The 22,678-nt window shown below is 34.0% G+C and overlaps 1 protein-coding gene across 1 annotated transcript in view; it reads right to left on the bottom strand.

Annotated features, from left to right (window-relative positions):
* Positions 1-353: 353 nt before the first annotated feature.
* Positions 354-22,678, bottom strand: part of LOC124366470 (ADP-ribosylation factor 1-like) — a 42,559-nt gene continuing 20,234 nt past the window's right edge. Inside the window, 4 exon segments of the mRNA XM_046823051.1 lie at positions 354-1,380; positions 19,274-19,399; positions 20,933-21,025; positions 21,027-21,046. Of these exon segments, the coding sequence (XP_046679007.1) occupies positions 1,216-1,380; positions 19,274-19,399; positions 20,933-21,025; positions 21,027-21,046 (404 nt within the window). The 3' untranslated portion in view covers positions 354-1,215.

Below are 22,678 nucleotides of genomic sequence, written 5' to 3'. Positions count from 1 at the left end.
ATTAACCAAATCCTTGGCAATAATAAGTTCTTATCTTAATAAAATTATTTTTGTCATTAAGCTGATGATAATTAGAATGCCATTTTTAAGGCAGACTTCCTATCCAATATTAAATAACATTTTTTTTAACTAATGATGTGCTTGTCAATACAAGCCAACATGGTATATCGTCTACTATCATTTTTATCTTTATATTAATTTAATTTTCAGCTAACCAGTAAAATTTTACTTTTGAGTGGAATAAAAAATAATAGACATAGTTTACTTACGAGTTAATTCACACAGAAGCAGAGACAAAGCCATACAAATTAAATCGGCTTGTGATATAGTGAATTGAAATAACAGCACCTATGTACATGATACTACATTATATTTACATGTGTTATAAATGCACCTTGTAGAAGTAAAATTTCATAGCTAAAACACATAGTAAAGTAGATGAAAAAATAAAAGAAACATAAACTAATCATTATAAAAACTAGGAATGCCAGGCAAAAATAAGATGAGCTTATAGATGTATGGTTTTTTGCAAAATTTTAAACTTATTTTACTCTACAAACATAACCAACAAATTGCATGTGAACAACACAAGTTAAATAACAAAATACGGTTGATAATACACAGCAGTAATGTAAAGCGATACATCAAAATATGCAAATATAAAAATTAAGGTGTAATTTCACAGGATTAAGAATAACTTAAAAGAATGAAATGATCAAGCACAAATACATAGTTATTATATTTCACAAGTTACGTCTCCTCAACATACATCTCTTTCCACAATGTAATGTCAAAAACGTACAATAATAATATTTAAGTATTGACAATAACAAATACGCAAAAGAAAATGTACAACATTTGTTAAAATCTAACAAATTTAGAGTTTGAAGATTTCTGTTGAAGAGACAAAATGTACATCAGCCAACACTCGCGTATCAGACCATTTGCCGGAATGTTGTTATATATCATATAATATTCAAAAGTTTTCTGTCCTACACTAGGATAATCTTTTAGAAATCTTTGCAGAAAAAATGCCCCCCCGATCACTGTTCACAGCTGCAAATATGCCCCCACAGCACAACGCAACAAATTAAAACCCCAACAAAAAGTCTTCAATTGCGCGGCAAACACTTCTCTCTGTTGGGTGGGGGTTCGGGTGGTTCAGAGTCCACCGTCGAGTTTGCGACCTCGTTTAGTCCATTGCTTAACGCCTCACTAACGGCTTGCATTCTTCAGTTGGTTGGATAGCCAGTCGAGGCCTTCGTACAGCCCATCACCACTTGTTGCACATGTCGCCTGGATGTACCAGTTGCGATTGCGCAGTGAATGCAGACCCAATTTGTCTGTGATCTCTGCTGCATTCATTGCGTTTGGCAGATCCTGTAACACAAATTATTTTGTAAACATTTATTTATTCTTAAACATACATTTACATCATAATGTTAACATTAACGATTTGCTGTGAAACTTAAAAAGACATTACGTTACATTAAAATTCTTAAAATATAGATTAAAATCAAATAACAATAAGTATAATAAATTAAACACCAATTTAAAAGTATTGCGCATTTAGAAGTATAAATTATATTAAAAGCTGTACATGGAATAATTTGTTTGTTGAGTTAAACAATAAATTTAAATATATTAAATACACATGATAAAATAATAATATATATGCATATAAATTCAGAATTAACATGGGAATTTCTTTACAACTTGTTTAGTACAAAAACTTTTGTGTTTTATAAAAACTATCTTTATTCTATCTGTTCTATTAGGACACTGGCCTGAGCGAGGATCTTATCAAGCAAAATAAGGAAGAGAATAGATTCAGTATGATGTTGATAGCACTGATGAAGAGTGCAAGGGTCACCAAACAGGATATGAACCTGCGCATTTTCTAATTCATATCCAAAGTAACATTTTAGAAACCTGTGGATACATATTCTTCCAAATAAAATATAACCCAAGAACCAAGCATACATTTTTTACTGGAACAAAATTTTTTTGTAATATTTTTAAACACTCACAGTAATTGTTATTAGTGTGGTCAACCAAGAAAATGAAAAAAAGGTTGGAATTGGGTAATTTTTAGTTCTCTTCAAGATGAAAGAAAAATAGTGGCTAACACAGCGTGCCACTCATACTGATTACTAGATAATTTGAATGGTTTACAATATTTCTGATTACTCCTGCTGGATCAATATAAAACCTGAGTTTGAACATCAACTACAAACTAATTAACAGAGCTACAATTACAAGAGTTGCATAAAAACCTGGCTTTTTTATTTCTGTGATTAGACATATGCGCAAATCAGTTTACAACAGCTTCCAATTTATAAGTGGGAAAGAATGATAAGACATACCGGTTTTTGGTGCTTTTCAACTAAATTGCAACTTTGAAAATCCTAAATTGAAAACTAGTAGGACCAAATTGTTATACAAGATATTTATAAATGTGTTTTTTTGAGTATGAAGTTTTAGAACTATATGAAAAGGTTAATCAAATTACCATCTTAACTTTTATTCTTGACCAGATGGTTAAAAAATTCAGCATCGGTCATGTTATCAAGCTCAAGTCCTTATCTCAGGCATGTAATTTTGTAAACCACAGTGGTTTAAAATATTTTTAGTTTATGGTGGTTGTAACCTGCTCGTGTGAACGCACAAACCACCCAGGACAAAACTTACCCGGACCAAGTTCTTATACTTTTGATTATACTTTGAACAAACGTATCTAATCAAATCAAATAAAAAATATTTATCGTTGAAAGACATATACGTCATAGAACATAGTCATTAAATAGTTTTTATTATATAATTATCGGAACTATGAATTATATAGTAATAGTAGTATATGTTATAAATACCATAACCTAAAATATTAATTGCTATTATACAAACATTGTCATTAAAAATAAAAATGTTAGACAATCACGCATTTGTTAATGGCCCAGGCTAGAAGCTCCGTCCAACCACTCGTCCATAGAATAAAACACATGTTTTAACAAATACAGTTTTATATTAAATTCTTTTTAAAGGATGCCTCAGTTGAAGAAGTTTTAACTTAATGTGGCAGAGCATTAAATATTTTGGGACCAACATATGACATGGATCTTTTGAAAATGTTGCTGTGGTGGTGCGGAATAAATAGTGTATCCCGGTTTCTGGCGGAATACAGATAATTATATGTAGGGAAATATTTTAGATTTTTGAATGTATACATTGGGACATAAAATATAAACAGTGAAAGCAAAGTCAATAGGTTTTCATTAGTGAACACTGGTCAACTGCCACAACTATCCAGGCCACACATCACTCTAACAGCTATTTTTGCAATTTAAAAACGCTCCCAACAGAGTTAACTCGGGCCGTTCCCCAAAAGATCAGCCCATACGTCAGAATATGAACAAAATAAAGCAACCTAAGCGCCTTCCTACATAAAAATGTGGGCAAATATCTCAATGAATATACACAGGCACTTAGTTATTGACATACATGACTAATATATTTTTACCAATCCAAATTAGAGTCAATTTAAAGTCCTAAAAACCACACAGTTGTGGATTCCTGAATAGGATTACTATCCACAAAGATCGTCTTACCACTCCTATTACTTTTGGGTCTGAAATGTGTGATTCTGTCTTTTACGGTGTTTAAAAATAAATCATTAGAAGAAAACGATGAGCTGAGACTTTTCAAAGTTAAAGACAGATCGGTTGCGAGGATGTTTGATGATTCCGCTTGAATAATGACACTAGTGTCATCAACGTATTGAACAAGTGGCCCTTGATCAATCTGTTCAGGTTATTTACGTACACAATAAATAAAAGAGGGCCTAGTATAGAACCTTGGAGAAAACCTACCATTACAGGCAAACAGCTAGATTTACCCTTACAGATTTTATTGGCAATTTCAACATATTGAGAACTACCTGAAAGATAGAAACCGCTCAAGAGCCATACCTCTCACACCAAAGAAGCTCCATCTTCTCTAAAAGACGCTGATGATTGACAGTATCAAAAGCATGGGCAAGATCACAAAAAATGCCAGCAGTGCTTCCGCCTTAATCAAGAGATGAGAGTGCAGTCCTTAGAAATTCATCGATTCCATGAGTGGATGAACTTTTTTAAGAAAACTACATAATATGTATGTCTGTGTATGTATGTATGTTTGTTGTTTGTATGTACGTGTATGTGTTTGTTGTTGTGTTGTATGTTTTTGTGATAGTGAAAGGTTTTCCTGGAAAAACTCAGTAAGTCTATTGTGTATTAAATGCTTAAATATTTTGCTCAGTGTAGGAAGTATTGAAATTAGTCTATACTGTTTAACCGAAGATCTATCACAGATCTAGATTTCTCTACTCTCTCTTCTTATCTTTGTACACCCTCTGATACAGAGGCAACGGAAAATCCCGCTGAAGCAAATAAAGATCCTTCAGCAGTGTGAAACTGGCCATAGATTACCATCCATAAAAAGACTAATCCGCTGACTTGAAATCCTAAGCTGGTTCATGAACTACTCCTGACCTAGTTTCCTGAACCAGTTCAATCACTTCAGGTTTAAATTATATTATTAAAATTAAAATTTATAATTTAAAAAAAAGAACAAATACAAAAATATCTATTAGATTATACTTAATACATTACTTTGAATACATGGTCTACTGTATTATATTACTACCCTCATTTTAGACCTCTCTATTTTTGGACAAATACCAATATACTATAGATGGCCATATCTCAAAAACGTATCGAGCAAATTTTGATTAAACTTTCTGTATACACATTCACTACATGGTCTACTATACTAAAAATACAAGCCTCATTTCTTAGGCCACGCCTATTTCCGGGAGCCACATCGATTTTACAGGCCTAGTGCTGACAAAAACCAATCTATGGACAGCCATATCTCAAAATCGTACGAGCCAATTTTGAATACAAAAACTTTCTGTACACATTCACTACATGGTCTAGTATACTAAAATACAAGCCTCATTCTTAGGCCACGCCTATTTCCGGAGCCAACAATAACGTTATAGGCCAAATGCTGACAAAAACCTATCTATGGACAGCCATATCTAAAAAACGTACGAGCAATTTTGATAAAACTTTCTGTACACATTCACAACATGGTTCTACTATACTAAAATACAAGTCTCATTCTTAGGCCACGCCTATTTCGGAGCCACATCGATTTTACAGGCCAAGTGCTGACAAAAACCAATCTATGGACAGCCATATCTCAAAACGTACGAGCCAATTTTGATAAAACTTTCTGCACACATTCACTACATGGTCTAGTACACTAAAAAATACAAGCCTCATTCTTAGGCAACGCCTAAATTCCGGAGCCACATCGATTTTACAGGTCAAGTGCTGACAAAAACCAATCTATGGACAGCCATATCTCAAAAACGTACGAGCCAATTTTGATAAAACTTTCTGTACACATTCACTACATGGTCTAGTATACTAAAATACAAGCCTCATTCTTAGGCCACGCCTATTTCCGGAGCCACATCGATTTTACAGGTCAAGTGCTGACAAAACCCAATCTATGGACAGCCATATCTTCAAAAACGTACGAGCCAATTTTGATAAAAACTATCTGTACACTTTCACTACATGGTCTAGTATACTAAAATACAAGCCTCATTCTTAGGCCACGCCTATTTCCGGAGCCACATCGATTTTACAGGTCAAGTGCTGACAAAAACCAATCTATGGACAGCCATATCTCAAAAACGTACGAGCCAATTTTGATAAAACTTTCTGTACACATTCACTACATGGTCTAGTATACTAAAATACAAGCCTCATTCTTAGGCCACGCCTATTTCCGGAACCACAATAACTTTATAGGCTCAAATGCTGACAAAAAACCAATCTATGGACAGCCATATCTAAAAAAAAACGTACGAGCCAATTTTGATAAAACTTTCTGTACACATTCACTACATGGTCTAGTATACTAAAATACAAGCCTCTTTCTTAGGCCACGCCTATTTCCCGGAGCCACATCAGATTTTACAGGCCTAGTGCTGACTAAAACCAATCTATGGACAGCCATATCTCAAACACGTACGAGCCAATTTTGATAAAACTTTCTGTACACTTTCACTCCATGGTCTAGTGAAACTAAAAATACAAGCCTCATTTCTTAGGCACGCCTATTTCCGGAGCCCACATCGATTTTACAGGCCTAGTGCTGACAAAAACCAATCTATGGACAGCCATATTTCAAAACGTACGAGCCAATTTTTGATAAAACTTTCTGTACACATTCACTACATGGTCTAGTATACTAAAATACAAGCCTCATTCTTAGGCCACGCCTATTTCCGGAGCCACATCGATTTTACAGGTCAAGTGCTGACAAAAACCCAATCTATGGACAGCCATATCTCAAACACGTACGAGCCAATTTTGATAAAACTTTTCTGTACACTTTCACTACATGGTCTAGTATACTAAAATACAATGCCTCATTCTTAGGCCACGCCTAATTCCGGAGCCACATCGATTTTACAGGTCAAGTGCTGACAAAAACCAATCTATGGACAGCCATATCTCAAAAAACGTACGAGCCAATTTTGATAAAACTTTCTGTACACATTCACTACATGGTCTAGTATACTAAAATACAAGCCTCATTCTTAGGCCACGCCTATTTCCGGAGCCACATCGATTTTACAGGTCAAGTGCTGACAAAACCCAATCTATGGACAGTGCCATATCTCAAAAACGTACGGAGCCAATTTTGATAAAACTTTCTGTACACTTTCACTACATGGTCTAGTATACTAAAATACAAGCCTCATTCTTAGGCCACGCCTATTTCCGGAGCCACATCGATTTTACAGGTCAAGTGCTGACAAAAACCAATCTAATGGACAGCCATATCTCAAAAACGTACGAGCCAATTTTGATAAAACTTTCCTGTACACATTCACTACATGGTCTCGTATACTAAAATACAAGCCTCATTCTTAGGCCACGCCTATTTCCGGAAACAATAACTTTATAGGCCAAATGCTGATAAAAAACCAATCTATGGACTGGAAGCCATATCTCAAAAACGTACGAGCCAATTTTGATAAAACTTTCTGTACACATTCACTACATGGTCTAGTATACTAAAATACAAGCCTCATTCTTAGGCCACGCCTATTTCCGGAGCCACAATAACTTTATAGGCCAAATGCTGACAAAAACCAATCTATGGACAGCCATATCTAAAAAACGTACGAGCCAATTTTGATAAAAAACTTTCTTGTACACATTCACTACATGGTCTAAATTAAAAGAAATACTAAAAATACAAGCCTCATTCTTAGGTCGTGCCTATTTCCGGAGCCACAATAACTTTTATAGGCCAAATGCTGACAAAAACCAATCTATGGATAGCCATATCTCAAAAACGTACGAGCCAATTTTGATAAAACTTTCTGTACACATTCACTACATGGTCTAGTATACTAAAATACAAGCCTCATTCTTAGGCCACGCTATTTCCGGAGCCACAATAACTTTATAGGCCAAATGCTGACAATAACCAATCTATGGACAGCCATATCTCAAAAACGTACGAGCCAATTTTGATAAAACTTTTGTACACATCACTACATGGTCTAGTATACTAAAATAAACAAGCCTCATTCTTAGGCCACGCCTATATTCCGGAGCCACAATAAACTTTATAGGCCCAAATGTCTGACAAAAACCAATCTATGGACAGCCATATCTCAAAAACGTTACGAGCCAATTTTGATAAAACTTTCTGTACACATTCACTACATGGTCTACTATAATGAAATACAAGCATCGTTCTTAGGCCGCTCCTATTTCCGGAGACACACCTATTTTTACAGGCCAAGTGCTGACAAAAAACCAATCTATCTAGGTTATGTGCTAAAAAAAAATCTAATCTTTAAATCAACTCACCTGGAAAATCGCGGAGAGCATATTTAGGTTAATCCTCGCATACATATTGTAGCCATTTATACATTCTTACATTCATACTTTACATTCATTTGAAGTAACTGTAAGATAAACTTACTTGTAGGTAAACACTTTTTATCACTATTTAACACACTAACTTTTACTTTAACACACTACTTTTACACTTTTTAAACACTACAATAAACAACTAATAACAACTATTCCCATTACGGTTTCTTCTGCCCAGTTTTTTTCATTATAATATAATGAATGTGCAGAATAAATTGCATTTTAACCTACGCCAGGACGGTTCACTGCTAAATGCCGGGAGCTTGCTACCGAACCACTGTCCACTAGCGGTGTATAGACGGTAATTTCAGTAATCAGTACTTTGTAACGGTTACTTTTCTACAGTATCTGTAACGGTTACTGAGAACTAAAAATACAGAAAACAGGTACTTTGTATTTAGTATCTGTTACAAGGTACAAATATTTTCTCGTACGGATTACTTTACTAGTCCTAAAGTATAGAATAGAATAGAATAGAATTTATTTTTGAAAATATTACAATAACACAGTTATGCATTGGTATACCACAATGTACAACAAACTAATGAGCAAACTTAAATAAAAATGTAACATTCTTGTAACTTATAAAATTAAAACAAAAACAACTCGTAAATTAAAAGAAATATTTTCAAAAATAAACTAGGGCCTCTAGAGCATTGCCTGTGGAGAGGTTCCTTTTATTACAAAAATATTTTTGAGCTCAAAGAAAAATTCAAAAAAACTTTGTTTTTTTATAAGGCTATAAGCCTAAAAAAAATTGATTAAAAGTGTAGCTGCTGCTTGCCAAATGAAAATCACTTAAATCAAACAAATGAAAATCCCACTTAAACAATGAGTTCAATTTTTTCAAATCTAAAAACCTAATGAACGAATACTGTTACAATTGTTGATGCATAAATTAGATTTTTGTTTGAAGAGTTCTATGAATGTTACAACTTTTCGTATCTAATGCAGTGTTATATGAAAAACCTTAAATGAACGAATCTGACTGTTTTGATGGCTTTTTGATTATCATATGTTCACCCAAATGTTTTTCTGCTCATGTTCTGATAATTCATTTTTTTGTGCTATCCCTACTAGTTATGAAGGAAGTTCTGGTAGAATCTGTTATCAACAATTTAAAGTCTAACAAGTCTCCTGGTATTGATGTGGTATTTAATTATTGCAATTTCATTATGAAAATACATGGGTAAGGGGTTCATATCTTAGTCTCTGTGCTTGGCTTTCTAATTACCTTAAAACTGGTATCTTTTATTACTATACTCTTTAAAAAGAAAGAGGAGCTGCCAACTAGTTGTCCCCACTTCACAAGAAAAATTTCCAATCTAAAGATAGCTCAATGTAGTGCCTAGACGATTTCTCTTTTATGATGTTGTCTCTAAAATAATGTGGAAAAGATTATGAAAGTCAGTTGTTTTTTTTAGATTCTAAATCAATTTTTTTGTGCAAATATTTCTTTATGGGCAAAAAATTCTACTGAAGAGTAAAAGTTCTGTTCAGACGTTTATGAAGTAATTAACCAGTGGTAAATTTTCAGTGGAATTAAATTGATTTATTAAGGGAATTTAACGGTGGATTTTTTCTGCGGACTAATCTTTGGATGGGTAGGAGTTAGAGGTATCCCTTATGAATGGTTTTATTGAGCTATCACAAAACACCCACTATGTTGAAAAAAATTTGTGTAAGATTTATGAACTCCGTCGTAGTTCAACTCTCCCGATTAATTTGGAGAGTACACAAGGGTCTGTTTTGGGTCCAATACTATTTTTAGTCTATTTTTAATAGCTTGTGTAATGGAAATCTTTCGGGTTCCCTAACTTGTTTTGCAGATGACACTGCCCTTTGCTTTTTCCACTATAAATAGTCAAATAGTGTATAGCGTAATGCAAGAAGACCTTGACAAATTGAAAACGTGGTTTGCTAGAAATAGGATGGTCTTGAGCGTAAAGACGAAGTTTATGAATTTTTCTCTAAGAAATAGAAAAGACATACAACAAGATATCTTTTTTTAAATGCAAGCAATTTGCTTAATTTCGGGAGAAATCAATGTCAGGTTGCGTTAAGATTGAGAGGGTGGAACAAATAAAGTATTTTACAGGGGGTTATTCTGGATGAAAGGTGTAATTGGAGGGAACACATTTTGAATGTAAAAAACTATTTAAACAATTCATTGAGAAGTTTTATTTTCTTCAGTATTTTTGTCCAATATCTGTCTTGAAAAACTATTTACTAATCTATAAATTTAACTCTAAATTACAATATGGTATTTCATGTTGGGAGGAGCCTATTATTACTATTATTCGACCTATTATTATAAATCATAACCACAAGATCATTAGGGTTATTGTCATGGGCTAATCGGCGTGATTCTTCTTTTCCTCTTTATATTCAGCTTGGAATACTTCCGCTTAGATAATTTTGTACATTTATAGGGTACTCAGGATATTTTTCTCAAGAGGCGGCCACACACTGGGAAATGTAAAATGTTTTCACTCGATTAGGTTACAAATTTTAAACCGAGTAACTATTCCTTTTCCTAAATTAGAAGTTCAACAAGCGTTTTTATACATTCATAGCTCCGAAGCTCTATAACAAATTACCTTTTCGATGTGTCCTCGTCGAAAAACATTGGGTACATTCATACGAAGTTTGAAATGCTGGCTTTTTACAATTGTTGATGTAGAGCGGACTCATAAATTAGATATTTTGTTGAAGACTTGTTTTACTGTATGAGGTGTAATGGTTACATCTTTATCTATTGTGTCTAAGTATCTTTGTAGTGTGTTTTGTATGTGTGTTATATGTTTCAGTAATGTATGTGTTTGTAAATTATATGTTTATGTGTGTGTATTTGTATGTATGTGTGAATGTGTATAAATGTTTATGTATCTGTATGTGTGTATGTGTATGTGTGTGGATTTATGTATATGTATGTATGTGTATGTGAATTTATGTAGTAATTTTTTATTTTTTATATGTTGTGGGTAAATGTAATGTATTGAATTTCATTATGAAATACAACTTAATTTGTGCTTTGTTTTAAATATTGGTATGGTTTATTCATTACTCTAATTATTGTAAATCTTACGCTGAAAGAGGAGTCTGCCAGGCCCATCTGCCTTAAATTAATTAGTGATGGCAACCTCAACTCAGCTAATAGCTCAGAGGTGCCTATCCATTGAATACTTTTTGATGTAATTTTTGTGTGAACAAATTATTATTGTAATGTACTTTGGAAATAAAGATTTCTTGATTCTTCTTCTTGATTCACTTTAGCAAAGGTAGAAAGTAAAGAGATTGGTCTGTAGTTATTATAGTCGGTAATTAGGCCACTCTTATGTAAAGGAATCACTACAGCTGTTTACAGAAGTACTCATAACTGTGTTTAATTAAATAAACAGTGTTTATTAGGGAATATACGGGTCAATCTATTTCAAAATCACCCAATGTCTTAAAAATAAAATTTGTTGCTCAACATTTTTAATTTGCCTAATTTTTTTATTATGAGTTCCCTATCACAAACACACTATTTGAAAAAATTTTACAAGCCATCGTTTTTTCCTGGCGGCCATTTTTAAAATGGCGGTTTTGCAGATTTTAGTAAAATACGCGGTTTGCAAAAAGTTTAAATTGGCCAAGCTAATTTTTAAAGATATCAGAATAATTCAAAAAACAGTGTGTTCAGCATAAAATGAACTTCAATTTGACATTATAATAATGGTTTCTTTTGTGCAAGAAAGTTAGTCAAAGTTGTTCTGCAAAATCTCGGAAGAAAATCATCAATTGTTACTTTTTAAGACCATAAAAGTTTAAGAAGGAAAAGAGACTCACTACTAATATTTTATTTTCTTTGTTGAAAACTAATATAATTACCTACTGAAAAAGTTTTAGCCCTGAGACATTCTGCTCTCCTTTTTTTCTAGAGCTTTTCAAAAATGGCCGAAAGCCTAATAATGTCAATTTTCTAAAGCGAATAAACTAAAAAGGGACTCTGAATGACAATAAATGAAAATTTTACAGAATGTTCTTTATACAAATAGGAATGATCTCATAAAAAAATTATGACTGAGACTTAACTACATTTAGAGATAAGACAGCATTGAATTTCAGTTAAATAGCGCTACCCTTTTTCTCGCTTTGTGCGGTACCAAGTTAGCAAACAAGGGTTTTGTTAAATCATTATTGTTAACAATAAACTTATATTTAATGCTCAAAAAATTATATTCTTATTTAAAACTACTTAGGATTTACAATAAAAATTATTTAAAACCAGAAAATAATGGTATAAATAAACAATACCTCATAACCACAAAATACTACTTGCGCACTTTAGGAAAAATAATTTGCTTAAATCTATTATACTGTCAAAATGTATATGCATTTTAATTTTTATGTTCTAAAAATATAAATATTATTAAATACAATTTTATAAAATACATGATGTAAAAAATATATGTTAGTACCTGAGGAATATTTTTTAAAATAGTAATAGTAAAAGGTGGAGTGACTTGTCAGCTGAAGAACAATGTTTGCCTAAAATTAAAGAATTTCGAAAAAAATTACTAATATTTGCCACTACCACAAAGATAAGTATTTAGAGAAATACAACCACATTTTATGGGGAAAAAAAATGTTGTGGGAATAAATGAGAAACTATGTAATGAATTGGTATCATCTTTATTTAATTCGCTGATGAAAATTTCAGGCCAATAAGTAATTGAAAACAAATGTTTTAAATCTAAATGCACAGAAGAACAATATTATGTGGATACAGTATGCAAGTGTAGTACAAAAATTGTATCGGTAAGTTAAGTTGAAGAATTATAATTCTTACCTATTGTTCTTACTGTGTAAGATTATGAGTTACTATTTTAAAAATATTCATTAGGGTACTAACATATATTTTTACATCATGTATTTTATAAAAAGTATTTATAATATTATATTTTAGAACATAAATTGAAATGCATATACATTTTGACAGTATAATAGATTCTAAGCAAATTATTTTTCCTAAAGTGCGCAAGTGGTATTCTTGTGGTTATGAGTATTGTTTTATTTATACCATTATTTTCTGGTTTTTAAATAATTTTTATTGTAAATCCTAAGTAGGTTTTTAAATAAGGAATATAATTTTTTGAGCACTCTTAAATATAAGTTTATTGTTAACATAATGATTTAAACAAACCCTTGTTTGCTAACTTGGTACCGGCACAAGCGAGAAAAAGGGTAGGGCTTTTAACTGAAATTTCAATGCTGAATATCTCTAAATGTGTGGCTCCGGAATTAAGTCTCAGTCATAATTTTTTTAGGAGATATTCCTATTTGTATAAAGAACATTCTGTAAAATTTTCATTTATTTTCATTCAGTCCCTTTTTAGTTATTCACCCTAGAAAATTGACATTATTAGGCTTTCGGCCATTTTTGAAAAGCTCTAGGAAAAAAAAGGAGAGCATTCTCAGGGCTAAAACTTTTTCAGTAGGTAGTTATATTAGTTTTCAACAAAGAAATAAAATATTAGTAGTGTGAGTCTCTTTTCCTTCTTAAACTTTTATGTTCTTTTAAAATAGTTAACAATTGATGATTTTCTTCCGAGAATTTTGCCAGAACAACTTTGACTGTTTTTCTTGCACAAAAGAAACATTATTATAATATCGAATTGAAGTTTCATTTATGCTGAACACCATGGTTTTTTGGTTATTCTGATATCTTTAAAAAAATAGCTTGGCAATTAAACTTTTCGCAAAATGAGGCCGTGTATTTTACTAAAATCTGCAAAACCGCCATTTTAAAATGGCCTCGTCAGGAAAAAAACTATGGCTTGTAAAATTTTTTCAAAACAGTGTTTTTGTGATTGTCTACCCATAGGGAACTCATAAATAAAAAAAATTAGGCAAATTAAAAATGTTGAGCAAACATGACCTGGGTGATTTGAAATGGATTGACCCATACTCGCAGTATTTTCAGCGTTAAAAATACTGATTTAAAGTATTCTAGTATTTTAAATAAACGTTACAGTATGAAATACTGATTCAGAGTTCTAGTATTTAAAACGTGAACAATAAGGTTAAGTGGTAGAGAGGGACTTTATAGTCCTAACTTCGCCTCTAATAAAGACATTTTTCATTTCATTTCATTTCATTTCATAAGGAAATAATGCTGGTTTCAAGTATCCAGTGTTTGTACTCAGTATCGCCGAGTAACTTGATTTGTTATGTAATACATCAAAATGATAAATTCAAGAATATTATCATAGCCGGAGATTTTAACATCAACGTTTTGAACAAAGACAGTACATATAGGAATTTTATATAGTATAGTATAAATACAGAATAGCGTCAACTAATTACATTACAATATCCATTTAGTGACTACATAAATCATTAAATAAAGAAGTTTGCTGTCCATAGATTGGTTTTTGTCAGCACTAGGGCCTGTAAAATCGATGTGGCTCCGGAAATAGAGGCGTGGCCTAAGAATGAGGCTTGTATTTTAGTATACTAGACCATGTAGTGAATGTGTACAGAAAGTTTTATCAAAATTGGCTCGTACGTTTTTAGATATGGCTGTCCATAGATTGGTTTTTGGTCAGCACTGACCTGTACAATCGATGTTGGCTCCGGAAATAGGCGTGGCCTAAGAATGAGGCTTGTATTTTAGTTATACTAGACCATGTAGTGAATGTGTGCAGAAAGTTTTATCAAAATTGGCTCATACGTTTTTGAGATATGGCTGTCCATAGATTGGTTTTTTGTCAAGCACTAGGCCTGTAAAATCGATGTGGCTCCGGAAATAGGCGTTGGCCTAAGAATGAGGCTTGTATTTTAGTATACTAGACCATGTAGTGAATGTGTGCAGAAAGTTTTATCAAAATTGGCTCGTACGTTTTTGAGATATGGCTGTCCATAGATTGGTTTTTGTCAGCACTAGGCCTGTAAAATCGATGTGGCTCCGGAAATAGGCGTGGCCTAAGAATGAGGCTTGTATTTTAGTATACTAGACCATGTAGTGAATGTGTACAGAAAGCTTTATCCAAAATTGGCTCGTACGTTTTTGAGATATGGCTGTCCATTAGATTGGTTTTTGTCAGCACTTGACCTGTAAAAAATCGATGTGGCTCCGGAAATAGGCGTGGCCTAAGAATGAGGCTTGTATTTTAGTATACTAGACCATGTAATGAATGTGTGTACAGAAAGTTTTATCAAAATTGGCTCGTACGTTTTTTGAAGATATGGCTGTCCATAGATTGGTTTTTGTCAGCACTTGGCCTATAAAGTTATTGTGGCTCCGGAAATAGGCGTGGCCTAAGAATGAGGCTTGTATTTTAGTATACTAGACAATGTAGTGAATGTGTACAGAAAGTTTTTATCAAAATTGGCTCGTACGTTTTGAGATATGGCTGTCCTTAGATTTGGTTTTTGTCAGCACTTGGCCTATAAAGTTATTGTGGCTCCGGAAATAGGCGTGGCCTAAAAATGAGGCTTGTATTTTAGTATACTAGACCATGTAGTGAATGTGTACAGAAAGTTTTTAAAAAAATTGGCTCGTACGTTTTTGAGATATGGCTGTCCATAGATTGGTTTTTGTCAGCACTTGACCTGTAAAAATCGATGTGGCTCCGGAAATAGGCGTGGCCTAAGAATGAGGCTTGTATTTTAGTATACTAGACCATGTAGTGAATGTGTACAGAAAGTTCTATCAAAATTGGCTCGTACGTTTTTGAGATATGGCTGTCCATAGATTGGTTTTTGTCAGCACTTGGCCTATAAAGTTATTGTGGCTCCGGAAATAGGCGTGGCCTAAGAATGAAGGCTTGTATTTTAGTATACTAGGACCATGTAGTGAATGTGTACAGAAAGTTTTATCAAAATTGGCTCGTACGTTTTTGAGATATGGCTGTCCATAGATTTGGTTTTTTCTGTCAGCACTAGGCCTGTAAAAATCGATGTGGCTCCGGAAATAGGCGTGGGCCTAAGAATGAGCTTGTATTTTAGTATACTAGACCATGTAGTGAATGTGTACAGAAAGCTTTATCAAAATTGGCTCGTACGTTTTTGAGATATGGCTGTCCATAGATTGGTTTTTGTCAGCACTTGACCTTGTAAAATCGATGTGGGCTCCGGAAATAGGCGTGGCCTAAGAATGAGGCTTGTAATTTTAGTATACTAGACCATGTAATGAATGTGTACAGAAAGTTTTATCAAAATTGGCTCGTACGTTTTTTGAGATATGGCTGTCCATAGATTGGTTTTTGTCAGCACTTGACCTGTAAAATCGATGTGGCTCCGGAAATAGGCGTGGCCTAAGAATGAGGCTTGTATTTTTAGTATACTAGACCATGTAGTGAATGTGTACAGAAAGTTCTATCAAAATTGGCTCGTTACGTTTTTGAGATATGGCTGTCCATAGATTGGTTTTTGTCAGCACTTGGCCTATAAAGTTTATTGTGGCTCCGGAAAATAGGCGTGGCCTAAGAATGAGGCTTGTATTTTAGTATACTAGACCAATGTAGTGAAATGTGTACAGAAAGTTTTATCAAAATTGGCTCGTACGTTTTTTGAGAAATGGCTGTCCATAGATTGGTTTTTGTCAGCACTAGGCCTGTAAAATCGATGTGGCTCCGGAAATAGGCGTGGCCTAAGAATGAGGCTTGTATTTTTAGTATACTAGACCATGTAGTGAATGTGTGCAGAAAGTTTTATCAAAATTGGCTCGTACGTTTTTGAGATATGGCTGTCCATAGATTGGTTTTTGTCAGCACTAGGCCTGTAAAAATCGATGTGGCTCTGGAAATAGGCGTGGCCTAAGAATGAGGCTTGTATTTTAGTATACTAGACCATGTAGTGAATGTGTACAGAAAGTTTTATCAAAATTGGCTCGTACGTTTTTGAGATATGGCTGTCCATAGATTGGTTTTTGGTCAGCACTTGACCTGTAAAATCGATGTGGCTCCGGGAAATAGGCGTGGCCTAAGAATGAGGCTTGTATTTTAGTATACTAGACCATGTAGTGAATGTGTACAGAAAGTTTTATCAAAATTGGCTCGTACGTTTTTGAGATATGGCTTGTCCATAGATTGGTTTTTTGTCCAGCACTTGACCTGTAAAATCGATGTGGCTCCGGAAATAGGCGTGGCCTAAGAATGAGGCTTGTATTTTAGTATACTAGACCATGTAGTGAATGTGTACAGAAAGTTTTATCAAAATTGGCTCGTTCGTTTTTGAGATATGGCTGTCCATAGATTGGTTTTTGTCAGCACTTGACCTGTAAAATCGATGTGGCTCCGGAAATAGTGCGTGGCCTAAGAATGAGGCTTGTATTTTAGTATACTAGACCATGTAGTGAATGTGTGCAGAAAGTTTTATCAAAATTGGCCTTGTTACGTTTTTGAGATATGGCTGTCCATAGATTGGTTTTTGTCAGCACTTGGCCTATAAAGTTATTGTGGCTCCGGAAATAGGCGTGGCCTAAGAATGAGGCTTGTATTTTAGTATACTAGACCAATGTAGTGAATGTGTACAGAAAGTTTTATCAAAATTGGCTCGTACGTTTTTGAGATATGGCTGTCCATAGATTGGTTTTTTGTCAGCACTTACTTGGCCTATAAAGTTATTGTGGCTCCCGGACATAGGCGTGGCCTAAAAATGAGGCTTGTATTTTAGTATACTAGACGATGTAGTGAATGTGTACAGAAAGTTTTATCAAAATTGGCTCGTACGTTTTTTGAGATATGGCTGTCCATAGATTGGTTTTTTGTCAGCACTTGGCCTATAAAGTTATTGTGGCTCCGGAAATAGGCGTGGCCTAAGAATGAGGCTTGTATTTTAGTATACTAAGACCATGTAGTGAATGTGTACAGAAAGTTTTATCAAAATTGGCTCGTACGTTTTTTGAGATATGGCTGCCATAGATTGGTTTTTGTCAGCCCTAGGCCTGTAAAATCGATGTGGCTCCGGAAATAGGCGTGGCCTAAGAATGAGGCTTGTATTTTAGTATACTAGACCATGTAGTGAATGTGCAGAAAGTTTTATCAAAATAGGCTCGTACGTTTTTGAGATATGGCTGTCCATAGATTGGTTTTTTGTCAGCACAAGGCCTGTAAAAATCGATGTGGCTCCGGAAATAGACGTGGCCTAAGAATGGAGGCTTGTATTTTAGTATACTAGACCATGTAGTGAATGTGTACAGAAAAGTTTTATCAAAATTGGCTCGTACGTTTTTTGAGATATGGCTGTACATAGATTGGTTTTTGTCAGCACTTGACCTGTAAAATCGATGTGGCTCCGGAAATAGGCGTGGCCTAAGAATGAGGCTTGTATTTTAGTATACTAGACCATGTAGTGAATGTGTGCAGAAAGTTTTTATCAAAATTGGCTCGTACGTTTTTGAGATATGGCTGTCCATAGATTGGTTTTTGTCAGCACTAGGCCTGTAAAATCGATGTGGCTCCGGAAATAGGCGTGGCCTAAGAAATGAGGCTTGTATTTTAGTATACTAGACCATGTAGTGAATGTGTGCAGAAAGTTTTATCAAAAATTGGCTCGTACGTTTTTGAGATATGGGCCCTTTTATAGGGTTTCTCAAAACTTGCCTTTTAATTGAGTTATAGTCTTGAAAAATTGCTGCTAATAAAAGGGGATTATTATCATAAAAGTACTGTTTGTTCATTTAAAATCTTTATTTGTAGTATTTATCTTCACGTTATTAATTAAATATATATTTTGTATGGTTGTTTGAGTTGATGAACTAGGTTAGGATTCATTTAGGAACTAGTTCCCGGTACTCGTTCTTTTTATGGATGGAATCTATGGCCAGTTTCACGTCGGTTGATCCTTCAACCATTCCTTCTCAATGACAACATCTCTAGTCAGCCACCTAAGACCACATGTGACCAAACCACATGTTATAGGAGGTCAGAAAATTTAGCAATATTTGATGAGGAGTAAGTCCTAAACTTAGTGTCACCAATCCTGCAGTTGATTGACTCATTATCGTATACAATCGATGACATTTGATTATACTCAATGCTATTATACTGCATGTAAGCATTAATTTTTATATGCAAAATATAATACAACACTTTTTTAACTGACACTAAATATAATATGACACATAGGACAAGAATCATTAGAAAAAAGAGGCCAAAAAACTTTAGAAAACAAAACCATGTATTGTTGGGATTGAGCTCTCAAAAAGCTTAACAAACCAAAACCTATTGGTGAGTTTTATTTAAATTTTTGCTATTGAAATTATAATTTACCTGTTTATTTGCAAATATTAGAAGTACAGCATCCCTAAGTTCGTCTTCTGCTAGCATTCTCATGAGCTCTTCTCGTGCCTCTCCGATACGCTCTCTGTCGTTGCTATCCACTACGAAGATCAAACCCTACAAACAGAATGCTCAGGAAACAAAGCACAAGATGCCTATGTTTCATATTCACGTTGTAATATTATGATACAAATAAATAACCAAAAAAAATATATTATATGTTTGCATTCAAAATTAGACTTGGATAAAACAAATTACTATATTGAACTTATTTCAGGTTCACCTCTATCAATCACAAAGAAATTGTTAACAAAGGCAATTTAAAAACATGATGGAACAATAAATTTGCAAATGTCTATCTAACAACAAATACAGCATTTATCAATAGAAATCCTTGTTCCATATAACATATATTTATTATTCTTTCAATAGCCAGCTTTACCAATTAAAACAATAAAATTTATTTTGCTACTTACTGTAAGAGTTCTAAGTTCCAAGATAATCATTTTCTAATCAAATTTCTTCATTTGCAGTGATGATGGTGCTTCTTTTAATTTTTGCATTTAATTTTATGTCTTATATATTTAATATCATATTCACAAAAGACAGTCATTTTTTTATATGAACTCAAAATTCTCAAGAAATATGAACATTACATCAATATGAGTAACAAATTTAATAAAAGATGCTACTAGCTTTAATAATACTACACAAAAATACTAACATACAAGGTTTAAGTGGAAGACTACACCTAAAACATAGTACCTACAATTTTTAAACATGAATAAAACTCCAGTTACAAGGTTAAATTTGCACGAAACATAATTTTGTTATTTTGCCAGTTGTAATGATTTGTTTGCCAAGTTCACGAAAGGTGATGACTCACTACAAGAGTGACTCACTCACTAAGCATTAAACTGATGCCCAAGCCCTGCTGAGTCATACAACCATCTCATAAAACACCACAGTTCATGATCTACTTTAGGCAACAGTATTGTTTCAAAATTATTACTATTGGATTGATAAAGATATACTTTAATATTTAATTTTACAAGTATTTGTTTTTAAGTTGTGTATCTTTGACATGTTTTATAACATACAAATTATATTGTTTACATTTGTATCGGTACGAGGTAACATATATATGAGATAAGAGTACGCAACACCACTGGTCGTGTAACAGACCTCGCTGACGTTGCTTGCAAAACAAAAAATGTTCTTGTTGCCGACATGGTTACCACTAAAATCGATGTAAAAATGTTTGCTAAAGCTCAGCCAAATCCCATGGAGTGAAATGCACCAGCAAGTCAATGTTGCTTGTATAGAAATATAATATTTTTTCTATACCGTTATTGTTTACACATCCCTAACTTTTTTGAAACTACTGAAAAAGGTTCTTAGATTTGTACAGCAATTACTAATTAACCACACCCTTCCCCCAATAAACAAACAATTTCTGCATTAAAATGGAAAAAATGTCAATGACACACAATGAGAAGTGATAAATCATTAGGTTGATATATCTCATTTAACTAAACCTGATACCCGATCAAAGAAAATAGCCCTGATTTTACCTTGTACCACAAACATCATTGTAGCGTTGTTTTTCTACTCCACTAATTGAAATAAAAATCTCATGATAAACTGTACCTGTGTATTTTGGAAGTAGTGTCGCCACAAAGGCCTGATTTTGTCCTGGCCACCGACATCCCACACTGTAAAGCTAATGTTCTTGTATTCTATCTACCGTTTCAACATTAAAACCTGAAAAAAAATTGTTTGTATTAACATTAATTAATAAACAATAAATCTTTTCTAGTACAATGTTTTTTTAATGTTACGAGGGGGTACCCAAAAAAAACCGGAATTATTTTATAAAAATTATATATTATCAAATTTTTTACAATACGACCTTATCTCCTTCAAAATAATCTCCATTACAACTAATACACTTGTCCCAACGGTATTTCCATTGATCAAAACATTTTTTGTAGTCATCTTTAGAAATGGCTGCAAGCTCGAGCTTTGTTTTTTTCTTAACCTCTTCAACGCTGTCAAATCGTTGACCTTTCAAGTCTCTTTTCATGTGTGGAAATAAAGAAAAGTCGCATGGAGCGAGGTCAGGCGAGTAAGGTGCGTGGGGCAGCGGAACCATGCCGTTTTTGGCTAAAAACTGCCTAACTGAGATGGCTGTGTGTGCCGGTGCGTTCTCGTGGTGGAAGAACCAGTCTCCAGTCTGCCACAAATCGGGTCTTTTCTGGCGAACACTATTGCACAATCTTCTTAAAATCTCCAAATAAAATGTTTGGTTGACAGTCTGACCTGGAGGAACAAACTCAGAATGAACAATGCCTTTAGCATCAAAAAAGCAAATCAACATGGTTTTGATGTTTGATTTGACTTGCCGACATTTTTTTGGACGAGGTGAAGATGGCGACTTCCATTGGCTTGACTGTTGCTTCGTTTCTGGGTCATAACCATAGCACCATGACTCATCACCAGTAATTACCTTTTCCAGAAAATCGGGATCATTTTCGAGATGTTCTTTCAGAAGGCGGCAAGTTTCAACTCGATGTGCCTTTTGATGGTCAGTCAGAAGTCGAGGAACAAATTTGGCAGCAACCCTTTTCAGTCCTAAATCTCCTGTTAAAATTCGCTGAACCGAGCTCCAAGTTAACCCACTACTCTCTGATAGTTCCTCAATTGTCTGTCGACGGTCGGTGAGCACAAGTTCACGAATTTTCTCAACATTTTCGTCCGTTTGAGAGGTTGATGGACGTCCAGAACGAGGTTTGTCTTCAATCGACATGTCGCCATTTTTAAATCGAGCGAACCACTCGTAGACCTGAGTTTTCCCCATAGCATCATCTTTGTAAGCTGTATTCAACATTAAAATAGTTTCTGCAGCATTTTTACCAAGTAAAAAACAAAATTTCACAGCTGCAAGTTGTTCACTTAAACTTGCTATGACAAAAAACAAAACAAGAGCAAAACAGGGTTAGCGAAAACAGTCACTACGAACGAACAGAATGCACTAGGACAACGGAACTGGGGTCACTGAGCTCGCAATGGGTTGCGCGACACACGCCTTGCGGCAGGAATGTGTACTACACGCTGCCGGCTGCCAGCAATACAATTCCGGTTACTTTTGGGTACCCCCTCGTATATTGATAATAATACATTTATATAGTATGTTAGAACAACATAATCACTAATGAACACTCCTTATGTGTTTCGGCTAATGACCTCACTTGTGATAAAAGTGAGCGTATCAGTTAAACAAAAAATTAGCCATTGCCTCTACCATATATTATCCCTTTATGCTTGTCTATTTTCGTTAGAATAGTTACCAAGGCTAAGGTTTACTTAAGAATGTTAAGTTTGTTTCTCTCACCT

This window comes from Homalodisca vitripennis, chromosome 7, assembly GCF_021130785.1.
Source record: "Homalodisca vitripennis isolate AUS2020 chromosome 7, UT_GWSS_2.1, whole genome shotgun sequence".
In the NCBI taxonomy this organism is placed as follows: Eukaryota; Metazoa; Arthropoda; class Insecta; order Hemiptera; family Cicadellidae; genus Homalodisca; species Homalodisca vitripennis.
The sequence above is the reverse complement of the archived record's forward strand: the minus strand, read 5'-3'. Positions and strand labels throughout refer to the sequence as shown.